Source organism: Hyalella azteca, unplaced genomic scaffold (assembly GCF_000764305.2).
Source record: "Hyalella azteca isolate HAZT.00-mixed unplaced genomic scaffold, Hazt_2.0.2 contig12207, whole genome shotgun sequence".
NCBI lineage: Eukaryota > Metazoa > Arthropoda > Malacostraca > Amphipoda > Hyalellidae > Hyalella > Hyalella azteca.
In genome coordinates, this window is record NW_025942170.1 from 92,704 (window position 1) to 112,070 (window position 19,367).

The 19,367-nt window shown below is 42.6% G+C and overlaps 2 protein-coding genes across 2 annotated transcripts in view; one reads left to right on the top strand and one right to left on the bottom strand.

The window, feature by feature from the left end:
- LOC108680426 overlaps positions 1-11,300 on the top strand; it is a 20,763-nt gene extending 9,463 nt beyond the window's left edge. The window contains exon 2 of the mRNA XM_018169239.2: positions 10,116-11,300. Coding sequence (XP_018024728.1) covers positions 10,116-11,300 — 1,185 coding nt within the window. The remainder of the gene's footprint in view (positions 1-10,115) is intronic.
- Positions 3,420-7,108, bottom strand: LOC108680425 (histone-lysine N-methyltransferase SETD1B-like). The gene is made up of 5 exons (XM_047883181.1): positions 7,008-7,108; positions 5,810-6,927; positions 4,251-4,548; positions 3,742-4,195; positions 3,420-3,494 (listed from the first exon to the last, which is right to left on the bottom strand). Exons 2-5 carry the CDS (start codon positions 6,816-6,818, stop codon positions 3,420-3,422), a joined length of 1,836 nt encoding a protein of 611 aa, XP_047739137.1. The 5' UTR covers positions 6,819-6,927; positions 7,008-7,108.
- Positions 11,301-19,367: the final 8,067 nt, after the last annotated feature.

Here is a 19,367-nt window from a genome sequence, read left to right on the forward strand (position 1 = left end):
GCCGCTGTACCGCCACCCGCCGCTGTACCGCCACCCGCCGCTGTACCGCCACCCGCCGCTGTACCGCCACCCACCGCTGTACCGCCACCCGCCGCTGTACCGCCACCCGCCGCTGTACCGCCACCCGCCGCTGTACCGCCACCCGCCGCTGTACCGCCACCCACCGCTGTACCGCCACCCGCCGCTGTACCGCCACCCACCGCTGTACCACTTCATTTTTTTTGCTCGAGATTATTTTGTTGTTGATAAACAACGCGAAATATATCATAATAATAATATATTATGATAATAATATATTATGATAATAATATATTATGATAATAATATTTGATAATCATTTATTTTCAACTAATCGTGAACATAGACGCTGTTGATCAATGAACTCTACAACGTTCACAAGCAGGCCCCGTATCATCAAGCGTTATTATACACCCAGAGAAATAAGCGAGACTTTGTCCGAATAGCCATGCACTATTTGCCCCCCTGTAGGTAATCCTGACACACCCTTACGCTCTGCCAAGCATAAGGGTGTATCATATCTACGGACAGGAAGTGTGTCACTGCTAAGACAAAATGATCCTTACATTCTTCTTAGTGTAGCCAATATCATTATATAGTATTATTATATAATAATGTTAATATTATATTGGTATATAATATTACGGTGCTATGACACGCTTATTCGGTCCTACCGACGCACCAGGTATACGTTCACGGCGAATTAACGTCCATTTAGTGTCATTTCTACAAACAAAACAGATAATCGACGTTTTTCTACGAAATAAACTGGCAATCAACTTGGTTTTAATTGATATCAACTCATAATCAACATCATTTCCACGAACTAAACTGACACTCGATGTAGTTTATACGAAATAAACTCTTAATCAACGTTTCTTCTACGTGATCAACTCGTTGCGTTGCGTCGTATCAACATCAATTGGACGGGTGGGAAGAGTTCATCATCTTTAACTTTACGGAGGAATTAACAGCGAAGAATATGATCGTTGAACTTACCCAGGAATACTCTTTCAGAAAGTATTAAACTCGCGACTAGTGCACAACTATTAGTGATGCCAGGATCCTTATCTTATCATTCAACTGTTGAATATAATGATCCTGAATTCGGACCGAATATCTGCGTAGTCATTTAACCGTTCACGAGGTAATGTTTTAGATGAATTACTTGCCGTCTAGTCAATTAATAACATACCAGAGGTAACTTCTGACGAATCTTGCACTGAAAAAAAGAAATGGACCACGCTCCATTTATCTGACCACATTCCATTCATCTGACCACATTCCATTCATCTGACCACATTCCATTCATCTGACCACATTCCATTCATCTGACCACGTTTCATCAGGCCATCCCTTCAAACGGTGAACATCAAAGCTATAATGGCCTGAGGTACAAGAAAGAGGTTCACATCAACGAAAAGTTAATCCAAGAATTTATTACACTACACTCAAAATTTATTCAAACTTTTTAAAAATTACACACCATTAACATGTCAGTTATAACGCAGACACTGAATGGCTGCTGTGGTATTCTGCCGATTAAGAACCTCAAACTGCGACCATAGGCCTCTGTCCGAACGAAACTAATCAAGTCTAGCAACAAATTTAAATGATGAATTATAAAACGCTTAAAATAACAATCTCAAAACTATGGAAATGACTTAATTGAGGAGAGGTTTGTGTAATCCGCATCTTTGTTTAGTCATTAAATGTGGTACAGCAAACGCTTCTTGTCTGGGATAAAATGGTATCTTCCGTAACTCGGCTTTCTTGCTATTTGGAACAAACTTCTATAGTTCCAGTCAATTCTCCACTAAATTTCATAACCTATACTAATCAACTCTCCCACTTGGAGAATCTAATCTTGCGATAGGAAGGTTGTCGTAAAATTTTATCTTCTTTTTTTTTATCGTCTATCAAATTCAAATTAGATAGTGCGACCTAATCACTATCATAAATTTAGTCAAGATGTCAAATCGGTTAAAATACTAGAATACAAAACGTTCGACTGCCCAGATTTCTTCTATATCATTAAAATGGAACATTAAATTATTCCATTCTGTAAATTTACTAGTGGAATGTATAACTAGAAAGGATTAAGGGGGCCAAATGAAATGGTTATTTGAAACATTGTGTTCGCCAGACACAGGCAGTGGCGGCAAAAACCAGGACGCAAAGGATGATTCCCACGTGGGCGTTCGTGCCCTCGTTCAGGTCCAGCTGGTCCTCTTCTAGGTCTTCATTTACCGATCTTTGTGCTGATCTGCAAGTAGGTCTATCGGAAAGCCTTTCAGGAATGGTTTGAAGGCGAATCCTTTCGTATGCAGGTCTCCTAGCGTTGATTAATTCAGCTTTCCTGGATCGAGGAACAATGGATCTTTCACCCAACGTAGGGCTAAGTTGCTGATCCAAAGTCTCGCAATGAGCCAAGAAGCTCAGTCTACCACGAACGTAGACTATTTCAGCGCGAGTTCGGCTTCCCGGAGGATGTCGTTCTTGATTTTCATCCCAAAGCCTTTCAACGACACGACTCAGGTTCTCGCACATGCTGCAATAACGAACCAAAGAAGGCTCGTTAATATCTTCACTTGGGATGCTTTGAAGCTCAGACACATGCTCTTGTCGCCCATCTCCAGAAGAAGGACCATCCTGACGAGGAAGGACACCAAAGATTTGCTCCAGACCTTCACGGAGTTTTTCTAAGGACGTGCAGGCAGCAGTCGGTTGGTCACTCTGTGTGCTTTTATCCTTGGTTGCTGGATGAGATTCCTTCCTAGAGTGACCTGTCGAACTTGGCTGAATTCGATATCTATTACCTTGGCTTAAAATTGTGTCCTCTTTAAGCGCTATGTCTGGTGCACTTCTCCTGCGAGTGGTTTTAGGTCTAGCTCCTTCTCGTGTCGGAGAAAAGAAATAATTTGTTTCAGGCAGTGTCCACTGATTTTCTGACGTTGATGCATCGTCCCATGCCACTGGTCCATCGGATCTACGCGATCCCATCGACGTACCTGATCTCCCATAGAATTCTTGGGATTTATCCAATCTCCTCCGTGATTCCTCTGGTTCATCTCTTCCACATGTCTTCTCCAATGCATGCAAACTTTTATAAGATTCCTCGAGCTCATTTGATCTCCACGATTCCTCGAGCTCATCCGATTTCAACGATTCCTCGAGCTCATCCGATTTCAACGATTCTTCAGGTTCACTTGATCTTATCCAAAATTCCTCTGGGTCGCCCGATTTTCTTCGCGATTCCGCCGATTTGCCAGATTTTCTGCGCGATTCCTCTGGTGTAACCGACATTCCACAGAAATCTTTCGATGTCGCCGATCTTCCACAGTATTCTTTCGATGTCGCCGATCTTCCACAGGAATCTTTCGATGCACCAGTTATTCCATTCATTTTTCTCGTTGCTCCTGAACTGGAGTTCCTATCATGCACATGTTTAGATCTTGAGCTTCTTGTACTCCGGTCTGCCAATGCAGATGATCGATAATTTTTGGTTATCGCTCCTTTTGGAGCGTTAGTCCTATCTTCGGTCGAGCGCCTTGCTGGAACGTTATGCCTTCTCGAAGTTACTGGACCTAATGGAATTACCGTTTCCCGTTTTGTGCACAATGCTGAAGTCGACGCCTCTGTGGCATCAAATGGTGAAGCGCGTTTACTGAATTTCCCTCTATTCATTTTCGGATGCAATGCCTGAAATCTTTCAGGAGTAACCTTGGCGGCGTCGCCGTATTGTCTCACAGCGCGATTGGATCGCTCGGTCGTGTCGGCTTTGGTGCTTCTTGTGCGGCGACCTGACGCGGGGGAAGGCTTCTTCACAGATGTTAGCCTGAATGGACTTCTATTGTTCTTACTTTTCTTAACAATTTCCTTCAGATTTGCAACTGTTTTCGTTTTGTCCCCAAAGGCCTTCGTTCGAACAGATTTTTTGCTTTTAGGCGGCACGGTGCAAGCTTTTGTTGCATGGCTTAGGATGGGTGGACCAAATGTTGGGTGGATGAAGCTTGGTGGTTCGTGCGAGCGTACCAACACCTGGTAATGATCCTCTGATGGCGGGTTGTCTTCTGTCACGACTGGGCTGGGTTGAGCGGGGGCGATGGCGCCTGGGCTGGGTTGAGTGGGGGCGATGGCGCCTGGGCTGGGTTGAGCGGGGGCGATGGCGCCTGGGCTGGGTTGAGCGGGGGCGATGGCGCCTGGGCTGGGTTGAGCGGGGGCGATGGCGCCTGGGCTGGGTTGAGCGGGGGATGGGCTGGGCGGGGGCGATGGCGCCTGGGCTGGGCTGGGCGGGAGCGATTGCGCCTGGGCTGGGCTGGGCGGGAGCGATGGCGCCTGGGCTGGGCTGAGCGGGGGCGATGGTGCCTGGGCTAGGTTGAGCGCCGGCGATTGCGCCTGGGCTGGGTTGAGCGGCGGCTAAAGCCACAGCTTGGGGTTGCAGGTCGGTGGCTTCAACAGAAACGTTACCGGCGTTCACATAGACGTAATCCTGAAGAAGTTCCGTGCTAGGCACCGAGTCGTCTGAATCTGTTGGGGAAAAATATATTTGTAGTTATTGTCAGGAAAGGCTCACGAATAACCCGATAGTAAATTGTGTCGTTTACGTTCAATTTTCTATTGTTTGCTTCTACGCAATAACTTATGTTCTCGATAAGTTGTGCTGTGCAACTGGATTTTGACTAATCTATATAGTAGCTGATTAATATCTGTCTATTATATTAAATATCCTAGACATAAATACGCGTTTGTCCTGTGCTGTGCTAGTGGCAAAATTTCAATTAAATCTTTAGTAATATTTTTAGTCTTACTTTAAACTGGCGCAAGGTTCGTCATCAGGTGTTGTCGGGCCCATTCAACAAATAAATTATATGAAAATAAAACATTCAGTGGCCGCAGACATTTACGTATGATCGTGTGGTAAAATTAGCGCCATCAAACTGTGGATAGCAATTGAAGCGACCCATCAATAAATAGAAATTCCTAAATAAGAAATACTGTGAGTTTTCTTTAGGCGGACTATTTTTTTCCAACAATGATCTATTCAGGTCCTTATTCCGGACCTTTCTGCATTTACAAAATGAAAACTCAAATTTAGAATCAACGAAATAAATGAACTAATAAACGCAGCAATATGGCGCGGATGACATAAAATACGAGAATAATATAATTCACCAAAACTTCAATGAGAGCTTCACATCAACACCAGGGCACAGACAACACTAAAAATAACCACGTACCTTTGTGGTGGAATCACAAATCAGATTGACTAAGTGTTACCGATTCCTACCGAGGTCACATCGGAGGTGACTAAAAATCGAAATGAGAAATACTAATCTATTACATACAAAAACATTTCATTTCCTTACAGTGTTGTGACATGACCGTCATGGGAAGATATTCTTAGTTTCATCAGTAAATTTCTCCCCTTCAAACCGATCTCAAAATTTCTCATAAGTAATGTAACCAGAGCTGAGGAACTTGTAGACGGAAACAGTATAGTGGTGGCCCACAACTTTCGAATATTTACCGCACACTAATAACCTCGCTACTGGCCTCTTGTTGAGGTCCTACTGGTCACTGAAGGATCCTGAAACCTCAAGGCAAGGCCACGTGCAGGACCATTAGTGTTGGCTAGTGTTAGAAAGCCTTAATGGCCGCCATTACTGTCCGCTTCTAGATGCACCTTAACATAAGCACGTACCCAGAGCTATGCACACATTTTTCCTAAAAATTAATTCTCTCCTATTTTTACCCTGAATGAATTTTCTCCTGTCGCCCTGGGCCCCACCTTGTCCTGGAGAGTCTCCTGTCTGGGTTGCTGCTCCAGACGCTGCGTGTCGCGCTCCTCTTGCAACTCCGGACGGTGGACAGGTCCCCTCGAGCGGCTGATCGTCGCCCTCGGACCGCGGCTGATCGTCGCACTCGGACCGCGGCTGATCGTCGCACTCGGACCGCGGCTGATCGTCGCACTCGGACCGCGGCTGATCGTCGCACTCGGACCGCGGCTGATAATCGCCACTTCCTCCTTCCTGCTCGTCATCAGTATCGCCACTTCCTCCTTCCTGCTCGTCATCATTATCGCCACTTCCCCCTTCCTGCTCATCATCATCGCCACTTCCTCTTTCCTGCTCACCATCATCGTCGCTATCATCCTCGCATTCTGGCATCGCATCATCGTAGTCTCTTTTTTGTTCGACATGATCGTCGTCATCACGTTCGTCTTCTCGTTCACTTTTCTCTTCAAGATCACCTTTCTCTTCTCGACCTTTCTCCTTACTCACATTAATGACGTTACTCTTTTCTCCAACGTCCATTTCTCCTTGAACGTTACTCTCTTCTCCAGCATCCATTTCTCCTTGAACGTTACTCTTTTCTCCATCATTCATTTCTTCTTGAGCATTATTCTTATCTCCAGCATCCATTTCTTCTTGAGCATTACTCTTTTCTCCAACATCCATTTCTCCTTGAACGTTACTCTTTTCTCCACCATCAATTTCTCCTTGAACGTTACTCTTTTCTCCACCATCCATTCCTCCTTGAACGTTACTCTTTTCTCCAGCATCCATTTCTCCTCGAACGTTACCGTTACTTTTTTCACCATCAACGACGTTACCCATTTCTCCCTCACCCATTTCCCCTCGACTGTTCTCAACCGCCAAGTCCTGAGGACCAAACTCTGCCCTCGGCACCTCGTCTGCCCCTCGCTTCAACTTCTTCGTTGGAGTTTCGCCCTCACATCCTAGGACTTCGTTCTCTTTGTCGCGTAGACGACGGTTGTGCTTCATTTCCCCATCCATTTTCCGAGTGTCGTTTGACAAGTGGACAGGTGTAGGCACGGATGGACAGGTGTAGGCACGGATGGACAGATGCAGGCACAAATGGACAGATGCAGGCACAAATGGACAGATGCAGGCACAAATGGACATATGCAGGCACAAATGGACATATGCAGGCACAAATGGACAGATGTAGGCACAAATGGACAGGTGCAGTAGGCACGAATGGACAGATGCAGATATAGGCACGATTGGACACGTATAAGGTCAGGTGCATGGACGGCTGGACAGAACTGACTTACACACGCGTGTGATGGTAGTGTCTCGACTAATGGTCGAATTACCTAAAACAGGAGAAAACAAGGGTTAGTGTTGAAGGTGAGGAGAGACCTCTTGTTCACATGCGAGTAACAACTCATCCGAGATTCAGCGTAAATATTTGATAAGGAGATCAATATGGTTATTATGCTCTAGGTAAAAGTTAGGTTTCAAATCAATTTGATTGGTTACTGAATTCTGCTTGCAATTGCAGTGAGATTACGTTAGCATTAAAGGAACAGATCGAAACATTATCCGTATCAACTTTGGACTCCTAAATCGAATTAAAAATAAGAATCTGCAAGATTAAATGCCTTTCAGGACCTTTGAAATGGGCCAGCAGCCGTCAGAAGTTAGGAATGTATAATGTTACCATTTTTGCTTTAACTTGTATTCAGATTTTATACAGCAAAGGAACTTTCACTTTACGTTGAAGTGGAATCGCTACCATATATATAGAGTAAGTGGAAGGTGCATCCCTATCAAAATTTTGAGTTGAAGGCAACCCTGAATTAGGAACCGCCTAGGATTCGGACCGCACGTGAATCAGCTTCTCTATGTCCTCTTCGGCTCAGTGTTCGAAATGCGCCTTTGGCCGGCAGCTTGCTAGCTCGGTATGACTCGGCTCGCCCTACTCTTCTCATACTCTGAGGCGACTATCAAGTCGGAAAGGAGATTCTGACCAGAAACTGATTTCGATCAGCCAAGCAGACCCAGAATGACTGCGCTGGGTGTAACAACTATTCGGCCGACCCCAAGGCTGTCCCCGAATTTTGTTAGGGATGTTACACTTAGAAGATAACTGAGCTTTATTGTCCAAATAGAGATCCTTACGGTCCATGGTAATACTTTAGATTAAGTGCATCCAAAAAAGGGTGCTTTTTCAATTATATGTTTTTTGGGGTGTAAATTAAGAAACTGAAATTCGTTTTAGGCGGTCGGCATCGGAAATTTTTAATGGAACCTGTTCCTAATTGGACCTAACCTGCGAGATTTTCGTTGATTGGCTAGGTTTCGTAGTCATTTCCTTAAGTTTGTACTCACAATTGCGTCGTGAAGCTCTGCCGTCGTGACGCTGAAGATAAAAAACAATTTTTTCTAGCGGTTAAAAGCACACATGCAGTTCTTACCAAGAACCTGTAACAGGATCATGCTATTTAGGACCATTAGAACCTACAGTTCTGGGGTAAGCGACAGGCAATGCGGGTTCTACACTACTATTTTAAACTGGTTAAACTGAACTGTTAGACATTCTGATACTATAAAGGTTTATATACAAGCCTTTGCTTCAACTATGTATTCTAGGAAATATATTTCAAGATTGGAAAGTGGCGGAATTGCAAGGTGGAAATCTAGGTAGAACAAACCAAGCAGAACTGCATTACTTCGCTATTACAATACAACCAGACCACCAACCTACTCTCCTCCAAGTCCTCACGTTTCAACCAGACCTCCAACCCTCTCCACCAAGTCCCCACGTTTCAACCAAACCACCAACCTACTCTCCACCAAGCCCTCACGTTTCAACCAAGCCACCAACCTACTCTCCACCAAGTCCCCACGTTTCAACCAAACCACCAACCTACTCTCCTCCAAGCCCTCAAGTTTCAACCAGACCACCAACCTACACTCCTCCAAGTCCTCACGTTTCAACCAAACCTCCAACCTACTCTCCTCCAAGTCCTCACGTTTCAACCAGACCTCCAACCTACTCTCCACCAAGTCCTCACGTTTCAATCAGACCACCAACCTACTCTCCTCCAAGTCCTCACGTTTCAACCAGACCTCCAACCTACTCTTCTCCAAGCCCTCAAGTTTCAACCAAAAAGTCAACTATTCAAAAAAAATATTTAAGCTTCACTCAAAAAAGAACGAGTCAGATTGTCCAAATATTGACACATTCAATATTTATTCAATATTGACATCAATATAAGAGCGGACGTACACCTGACACGCCTTTTACCGAGCCAATCAGGCTAATTATGACCCACTCACATGCGAAAAATTCATCGCTATTTAGACAATGTCTCACTTATTCCTTTGAGTGTCTTTCAACATTTTACGTAATTCAGTAGGCATTCAACCATAAAATTCCACCCTGGCCCAGGTTCCTCCAAAAAGTTGAAGCGTTAACCGTTATCTCTGTCCACGGTGACTCTGTTCATACGCAGCTACACATCTTTATTAACTATAGTACTTCCCATGAACTACCATGCCTGGAAACTATACTATAATCTACGACGCCTGGTAACTATACCATGGTCTACCACGCACTGAAGGAAATATATTAACTCTCTTGTATGAATAATTCAGCGCCGCGCTGGCCGATGGTTCTACCTAAAATCGGCTGGCTCTGCTTACATAATTATGTAAATAATATTATGTTGTTATATCATGCAAAGTGTCTAATTTTTTCAAACGCTTACATTTTTTCTACAATAATAATTTCTAGACCTAAAATTCATGCATTTAGCCGATTTACCAACTTGTAGAATAATTCCAATGCAGTAAAACGTCGCAAAATTTTTGCACCTGAATTGCGAACTCGCTTTACACTGTCCACACGTCGCCCATATTTATTTTAACAGCTAAATTTTTATCATTTTTGTCGCAGGCAGAGTTCCAAATAATTAATTAGATCTAATTTATTTAGAATATTATTACTTAGGATACTGTTATTTCAAAAGCCATTTATTTAAAATACTATTTATTTCAAATTCCATATAGTACGAATGTCATTCATTTGGAATGCCATTTAATTCAAATAATATTCAATTCGAATGCCACTTATTTCTAATGTTATAGGAATTCTAGGAAAAACGACATTAAAAAAATTAATTAAGTATTATTTAATTAGAATATCATTGATTTAGAATTTCTTTTATATCAAATGATATTTAATTTTAATGCCATTTATTCGGAAATACATATATCTTAAATACTAATTATTCTAAATACCATTCATTGATTACTGTAATATGTAAATTTATTTCTTTACAGATGGCTGCCTCTACGTCACCCACGGACGCGAAGCTTTCTAGTGAAGCAACAGGAGACCAAACAGCAACTAATTCTATAGGCGCAACTGCCGAACTTGCAGGCCCTTTAGGCCTTGAAAAACTGCCCTCAGTTTTACCATCCTCCGAAAATAAAGGCAGCAGTGCTGCAAAAAATGCGGAAACGGCAAAGACTTTACAATTTCTGCCAGGAATTTCTCCTGTAAATCAAAATCCGGGCGGGAAAATGTCGTTCGATACGCGGGATTTTGACGAGAGAGGACGACGGGGCAGCGAGACCGCGAGTGTAAGCGAAGTCCATTTAGACTGTGGACTGGACAAGAGACATTCTAGTGGACGTGTAAGCTTAAATAGTGAATTAGAAAACGCTGATGGTGAACTTAGGAAGCACAGCAGCGAGAGTGTAGTGAGTATCGTGAGTACAGTGAGTGGTGACGGTTTGATATCGACCGATTTTGGCTATAATGGTGATGATCCAAAGCATGCACCATGTAGAACTTTGTGTGATGATTTGATGCACCACAGTGACATGGACGAGTTTTTTCGCAGCTATGATGATGAATCATCATTAGTAAACGTGGCCAGTTCACGTGATAGTTTAGCATCGACATCATCAGCTCCCCTCAGAACTTTGCCGACCCTCACCTCCCTCGCTAATGACCGCAAACAGGCGGATATTAAACAGAATTTCAGTGATGGGACTCGTAGATTTTCTGTTCCCACAGACGATATTTGTGGCAATAAACTAAATACAAAAATGCCTGCTACCAACAGTATTGTGTTCCCAATTATAAGTGATGATGTCAACAGTCAGAAATCAATACCGAATATCCCTGATGCCGATATCATCAGAGGAGTTTCATCTCCTGTTGAAACTTCTTCGTCTTCTGAAAAAACCTGCATAGTTTCAATTCCTCCAATCACCCACCCAGTTCCAGGTTGCACCGTTTCAAAAGAAGATCTAGAACCAAATCGCATTGTGGAGCAACGGAACCACACTAAAGTGGTTCGCTCGGCCCCGTTCTTGGTTCCACCGCCGCGGTTCTCCGTGGACGACGATGAAGAGGATCATGTTTGGATCGAAGTGGCAGACACTTCCTGCTACTTCGAGTGTCCCGAGCTCCTGCAATCCTTCAGGTCCCTCAAGCCGCGTCTGTCCTACAGGTAATGGCAGGATATTTCCATAATTTTATCCTGTATTTTTAAATTCTGAATTAATGTATTTTAAAGGATCTTCATCCTACAGGTAATTATTATTACGTGTAGTATATTATTATTAGTATTTTAAAAGATCTTCATCCTGCAGGTAATGGCAGGATATTTCCATTGTCTTATCCACTGATTTTAAATTCTGAATTGATGAATTTTAAAAGAACTTCGTCCTACAGATTACGCTTATTCTTCAGCACCACCACTACAGTACCAAAATATTTACATAATCTTATGCTTTGTCTTTGTATTTTGAATTAATGTGTTCGAAACTTCATTTCTTATGCATATTTTTCGCTTATCTTGATTGCATTGCCTCACCATTAGTAGGCCTGTCTGATCGATGGTATTTCAGTGATGGTATATCTTTCTTTTCAATTATCATTCATTTTTCGTATTGAGTTGAGCGGTACGGATGATACGACTGTTCTTACGTGAATAAAATTTTTATGCAGAGGTAAATTTTTATGCAGAGTTGACGCCGGAACAAAGTTTATTTTTAATCTAGTTCATGCTCGATTTGGTTTTTTCAAATTTTCTCCCGTAGAAAATTTTCATTTTATGGCACACTGATATAATTTTTCGTGATGCTGCACATGATGCGGTGTAGTGCAGTCAAAACTCTTGAACGTAGGGTGAAAAACGACATTCACGAAAAGAATAAATTTACGATATCTTGAATAAATTTTGAATGAATAAATTGTTTTACAGACAAAAAGTTTGTGCAGCAAAATGATTTCGTCGGAGACAGATTTTGATTGAAACTAACCCTTTCGTGACTGACGGGACTGTGACGTCCCACTCAATGTTTCACTCTATAACTTGCACACAGCGTACCATTCGAGGCATAGCTAACTACAGGGACACATGAGTAACACTCCTGCGCCATGTCAACTCAAAAGTAGTTGACTGGCGGGACTGTGACGTCCCCCCAACGATTTACTCTATAACTTGCATGTAGCGCTAAATTCAAGGCATAGCTAACTACAGGGACATATTAGAAACACTCCTGCACCTACATATGTCCAATCTAAAGGAATATTAATATTGGTTCTTTTTGGGATATGTTATTATATAAGCTATTACACGCGTTTGCCAAAGGAAGTTTGTGATATTATTCAACTACTAACAAAAAATATTACGAGAATGTTTTTTTTTATCAAAATCAGTGATGTCGCAAATTGTGTCACCTCAGTTGGAACCATATACTACCGGGATTTTCTAGTCCCAATTATATAATTTTACCATTAACATATATTATTTTTTACGGAGATGCAATATTCGGTCCAAGTTCATGATGATTCTGTAGAAAAATACGAATAAAAAGTTGTAGAACACATTGCCGTTACGAAAGAGCTAAATTCGTCTTCACTAACCGTCTCATCGCCTTCATATTCATTATTCAGTATGATTAAGTAATTATCTTTTTGTGTGGTCAAATAATTTTATACTGCCGGTTCGATGCTTTGAATATGATTTGGTAAGTCGTCTTTTGAGAATAAAACGTAAAATTTGGCCGCCGTAATTAGTTAATTAGTTGGCCGCCGAAAAGCCAACTATTTTTATTGTGCAGCACACACTTTTATCCCGTGAGGGCCTTGACTTTACATGGCGATGTTAGGTAGGAATATTATTGCCGAAGTTTGAGCCTACAGCTTTGATAGGAATAACATTTTGGGGGTCTAAATTTACTGTCCCGTAGAAATAGCATTGCGGCTGAAGTGGGCGCTTGAATCACAGCGTGCAGCGCGATTAAATCTCCGCCGTTATTGTGGCGTCAGGTGGTCGTAATTTACGCCGTTATTGTGACGTCAGGTGGCCGTTATTTACGCCGTTATTGTGGCGTCAGGTGGTCGTTATTTACGCCGTTATTGTGACGTCAGGTGGCCGTTATTTACGCCGTTATTGTGGCGTCAGGTGGTCGTTATTTACGCCGTTATTGTGACGTCAGGTGGCCGTTACTTACGCCGTTATTGTGGCGTCAGGTGGCCGTTATTTACGACGTTATTGTGGCGTCATGTTGTCGTAATTTACGACGTTATTGTGGCGTCAGGTTGCCGTTATTTACGACGTTATTGTGGCATCAGGTGGCCGTTATTTACGACGTTATTGTGGCGTCAGGTTGCCGTCATTTACGACGTTCTTGTGGCGTCAGGTGGCCGTTATTTACGACGTTCTTGTGGCGTCAGGTGGCCGTCATTTACGACGTTATTGTGGCGTCAGGTTGCCATTATTTACGACGTTATTGTGGTGTCAGGTGGTCGTTAATTACGACGTTATTGTGGCGTCAGGTGGTCGTTTTTTACGACGTTATTGTGGCGTCAGGTGGTCGTTATTTACGACGTTATTGTGGCGTCTTGTGGCTGTTATTGTGGCGTCTTGTGGCCGTTATTTACGACGTTATTGTGGCCGTTATTTACGACGTTATTGTGGCGTCTTGTGGCTGTTATTGTGGCGTCGTGTGGCCGTTATTTACGACGTTATTGTGGCGTCTCAGGCCAAGCCGTTACTCAGGACAAAAGTTCCACAAAGAAGAGGGAGGTTCAGGTGCAGTGTCTACACTTAAAAAACAATTGGGTCACACTGTCCAAATATTGACGACACATTTTCTGCTCATTTCACTGATACTTTCTTTTGCCAGGTCGAACTGGGTCAAGATGACCTGCACAAGGGCTAAAACTCATGGGACAAAATTTGGACAAAATCTCATTCATTTCTTTTAGTGAATACATACATTTCATAGTCCATAATTTGTTCAACCCCCCTATGCCCCACCCTCCCCCTCTTCCGCAACCCTCCGTTTCCCCTCCCCTCACCCCCATCTTATTTAAGTCATTTTTACAACACTTCTCTTTAACTTCACTTCTTGTTGTTTGTTTATTTGTCTGCTACAAATCTTATAATCGATATTCAATACACTTCTACCTGTTCAATCAATCTGAAATTTTGCACTTGCGTAAAGTCGGAGACAATGCATGAATAAGTTGACAAAATACATAATTTAAAAAATTACATTTATTTTGATTTTTAAAATAAATTTAAAATTAACTTTTGCAATAGTTGATAATAAAATTATAAATTCATTGTACATGTGTAACATCGGAGACACTATCTTCTTTATAAGTGTTGTCTTTAAAAAAAAGTAATTTTTAAACACATGTTATTTTATTTGAAGTCAAAGAATGGCAGATGGTATCCATGATACCGGACACCAAACAAACATGGCGTCGTAAAATATATTAATGAGATAGCCGGTTTTGGTCCTAGCGAGCATAGACTAAATAAGCGCTTTAAAGTTATAACTTTCCGCTTAAAGTTAGAATTTATAGCTTAAAAGTTAGAACTTATTGCTTCTAAAATGAGATTTAATGCTTCTAAGTTGAGATTTATTGTTGTTAAGTTACAAATTATTGCAGTGTAGTTAGGGATTATCGCTAAAAGGTTGAAGGTTATTCCTTCCAATTTTAAAATTATTGCCTAAAGTTATACGTTACCGCTTAAAAGTTATGACTTTAAAATTGAAATTTATTGCGTCTAAGTTTAAAGTTATCACCATTGAGTTATAAATGAGCCGCGCTTAACTGTTTCATGCTTTATGGAGCGAAATTAGGAGCCTGATCTTAAAAGCTAGGGAGATAACGTTAGCCTTTAAAAAAAGGTCTTTTTAAGCGGGCCTTTATAACGCGGGCCCGTCTAAGCTGGCTTTCTAAGCAGGCCTTTGAAAAGGCCTTTATTAAACGGGCCTTTAAAGTGAGTGGCAAGGCGGCAGTTTGGCTGCCATTTGGCCTGATCAATGACCACTGATTGATCGTCGGCTGGGGATAAATGAGGTGACTGCTCCCTGCACGAATTATCCTGCTGGTCTGCTCCTAGTTGGCCTGTTCCTAGTTGGCCTGCTCCCAGCTGGTCTGCTTCTAGTTAGTCTGCTCCCAGCTGGTCTGCTCCTAGTTGGCCTGCTCCTAGTTTGTCTGCTCCCAGCTGGTCTGCTTCTAGTTAGTCTGCTCCCAGCTGGTCTGCTCCTAGTTGGCCTGTTCCTAGTTGGTCTGCTCCCAGCTGGTCTGCTCCTAGTTGGCCTGTTCCTAGTTGGTCTGCTCCCAGCTGGTCTGCTCCTAGTTGCTTGTTCCTAGTTGGCCTGCTTCCAGCTGGTCTTCTCCCAGCTGGGAGCAGACCAGTTTAAATAGATAATATCACAAACTGCAACATTGTTGTTAGTGTAACAATATAACTGCAAGAATATATTTGACATATTATCGCGCACACTAACTATTGTACGGCAAACATATCACATATAATAGCCACCATATTGCTTAAATAAAGCACATAATCACAATATTGCTAGCACATCACGCATAAGAACAATAATATTGCTAACATTTCACACATAATAGCACTCGTATTAAATATTTCATCATACATCAGCTTAGCACGTTTGTTGTGAATTTCTTCACTAAAATGTGCGTAAAGTTTCCGCAGACTTTTGATCAGTTGAAAAATTTTCTCAGACATTTGGCACGATGGAAGTTTTTGATGTATGCCACATGGCGTGGCTGTCATGTGGCATGTCACACGCCACATATCACGCCATGTGGCCCGTCACACGCCACATATCACGTCATGTGGCACGTCACACGCCACATATCACGCCATGTGGCACGTCACACGCTATGTGGCACGTCGCACGCCACATATCACGCCATGTGGCACGTTATGTCGTCAGGGGTCAGCGTGTCCGGTTATGTTGCCTGCTATTCAAATGTCATGTCGGGCGACATAAAGATTCTTATCGCCGCCCCTGCGTTTGTTATTGCGACCTGACTTGCTTACATCATGGTCGTGTCATGGTCGTGTGTCCTTTATCATGGTCGCGTCATGGTCGTGTCATGGTCGTGTCATGGTCGTGTCATGGTCGTGTGTCCTTTATCATGGTCGTGTCATGGCCGTGACATCGGCGGCCACGACCATGACGGGCGATAACTTAGATTGTCCGAGGCCACTTGAGGTGGCCGGTCCAAACCCTACCATGATTTTGAGTGCAAGTGTCAAGTACAAATTATTGGCCATGTTGAATTCAAATCCTGGTCTTGATAAGAGAAAGTGAGACGCTTTATGACAACAGAAACGGCCTCGTGAAGATCTTTTACGACTTGATATGGGTCAGTTGTGATCTACTTTACATATGAAGTGTGTAGTGAAGAATATAACACTACACTTGTGAATAATATTAACACTATAACATTTTGGTCCCTGTTTGGGTCATCCTGACACAGTTTGGCCTAACGACAAAATAACGCATCACTGGGACGATCATCTCTCTTTGTGTTGTGGGTAAGAAGGATACGTGTCACATTTTGGAGAATGTCTCAATTATTTTTTTTTATTGCCGAGACGGTCGCCCCTGCACTCATAAAAATGAATGGGACTCTCCAAATAACAATGTATTTTCGCCTTTGTGTGGTTCATACTGACCCAATTCCGTCCGGCAAAGGGGCGTATCCGTTGTATAACGTACAGGAAGTGTGTCACTTTTAGGATAATTTGACTCAATAATTTTTCTGGGTGATACGAGTCGTTGGCGAAGTGTCCGCCTTATCGCCGTGTTAACATATTCTTAGTATTCGTTTCGGACGTAGCTGTACCAGGCCACGATGGATCGCCGCCTCTGATTATCGTTCATCCGCCCTCATTTGGGCCACCTGATGCACGATGCTGTTGCTTGCTTCTCGCCGCTGGTAGTGTTGCAGGGGAGGTCGATCTGGGATTGTGCCCAGGAAAACGTCCAGTTGTCTCTTGAAGGTCTCCAGGGTGAACTCCCCCCCTCTTAGATCATTTGGTAGGACGTTAAACAACCTCGGCCCTGCCACGGAAAGTGATCCTTCCCGCAGGGATTGCAATCTGGCCGCAGATCTGTTACAAAGTGCGGGATCTTGCACAGTCTCTCCCTTCTCTCGTTGTGATGTGTCTCAATCCTGAATGTCTCATTCTCAAAGTTTGGTGCCATTCCGGTCATCATTTTCCATGTGCACAGAATGACATACCTCTCCCGTCTCCTCTGCAGTGAGTACAGACCCAGGCGCCTCAACCTCTCCCAGTAGTTCAACTCTTCCATCCCTCTGATCCTGGAAGTGAAGGTTCGTTGGACCCCTTCCATGGTTGCCGCACTGCGCCGAGTGTGAACGGGGTCCAAAGCTGGCAGCAGTAATCGAGAATTGGTATTACAAGGGCTCTGAAGAGTGTGATCATCGGTTCCGCTTCTCTCGTTCTGAAAGTTCGCCAGATCCACCCCATCTGTCGCCTATATATACCTCTTGCGGTTATTGCCGCTATGTGATTACCAAAATTGACCTGAGTATTCAGGTCATAACATATCGCGGTATTAACATATTCGCTCCGCTTCACTTACGAGATGATACGTCGTACGTCTTTGAAATGTAAAAATAATAAATTAATTTAAAAAATAATTATTTGTAAATATATTCAACTTATAGTCGTACCAGTAATTTGTCCACTACGTGTATTTAGGCCTCTACGTGTACTTAGGTCTCTACGTGTACTTAGGCCGCGACGTGTACTTAGACCGCTACTAATATATTATAACGGCGTGGTTATCATTCAGCTTGACCCAATATCAAGTCGCGCTGGAATTGCTGAGCTGAATAAGAGTTCAGCGTTCCACTTCGCTGAATTGCACGCTGCGTGGCCGCGTAATTTATTGCCGTGCAGATGTTGATGTCACTTGATGTGTTGAATTTATGTGTTGAATTTATGTGTTGAATTTACACACGCTGCTGCATACATCACTTGATGTGTTGCATCTACACACGCTGCTGCATACATCACTTGATGTGTTGTATCTACACACGCTGCTGCATACACGCTGCTGCATACATCGCTTGATGTGTTGTATCTACACACGCTGCTGCATACATCGCTTGATGTGTAGTATCTACACACGCTGCTGCATACATTCTTTTTCTTCACTCAGAGAAATCATCGAATTTATTTCCAAATAAAGATACTTTTTGCCCGTGTGTGGGTATCTGTACTACGAATCCGTATCTGTGCTATGAATAGCATGTGTTTCACTCGTTAGACAATGTAACCCAATTATTTTTCTCAGTGTTGGTATGATAATAGTACAAAAATTAACCCAATTCTAAATATTAATCATATTAATAATTCATTTTCCTTAATTATAAATTAATTATCTCTGTTTTGTTCTTATATGGCCGTTTTCCTACACTCTTAAAAATGTGCGAGTCATAGTCTAGTTAGCGTATTTTTTTGCCCTGGTATGCATCATCCTGACACAGTTTGGCCAGAAAACAATGCGCGTCAGTGCTCTGTGCCGAAAGTGTGTCACGAGTTGTACAATATAACTAATTTATTTTGCTTTTAAGTTTGCTTTTATAAATAAATATTTTGCTTACGTTTGCCTTTAGGTTCTCGTTGCAGTTTTTGGGCTACACGGGATGAACCCCGTGTGTAAATGTCTCTATTTCAACCCACGCGTCTAAAAAACCACTTCTAAATAAGGGCATGGGTAAATACAACGCAATTAAAATATTTCAACCTGTAATTATATGTAAAGAACGTTCAGCCCGCTACCATCTTGCCTCCATGTACGTCTGCTACACATGTAATTACCGTACACGATACACGCCTCACATGAGCTGCAGATACACGCCTCACATGAGCTGCAGATACACGCCTCAATAATAATAATAATAATTATTGTGCCGACCACATGAGTAATAATAATAATAATCATCATTGTGATTGTGATTCGCTGACAATCTCACTGTCTTCTCGCCTGCTGTGAAGATTGCCTTCACCAATCATAGTGACAGTTACTCATCATTATCATCCTGTCCCATCATCATATCTACTGTCATTTCTGCTGACTCATCGCTGTCATTACAGTGACGCTGTTATTGAACGCTGTTATTGTACGCTGTTATTGTACGCTGTTATTGTACGCTGTTATTGTACGCTGTTATTGTACGCTGTTATTGTACGCTGTTATTGT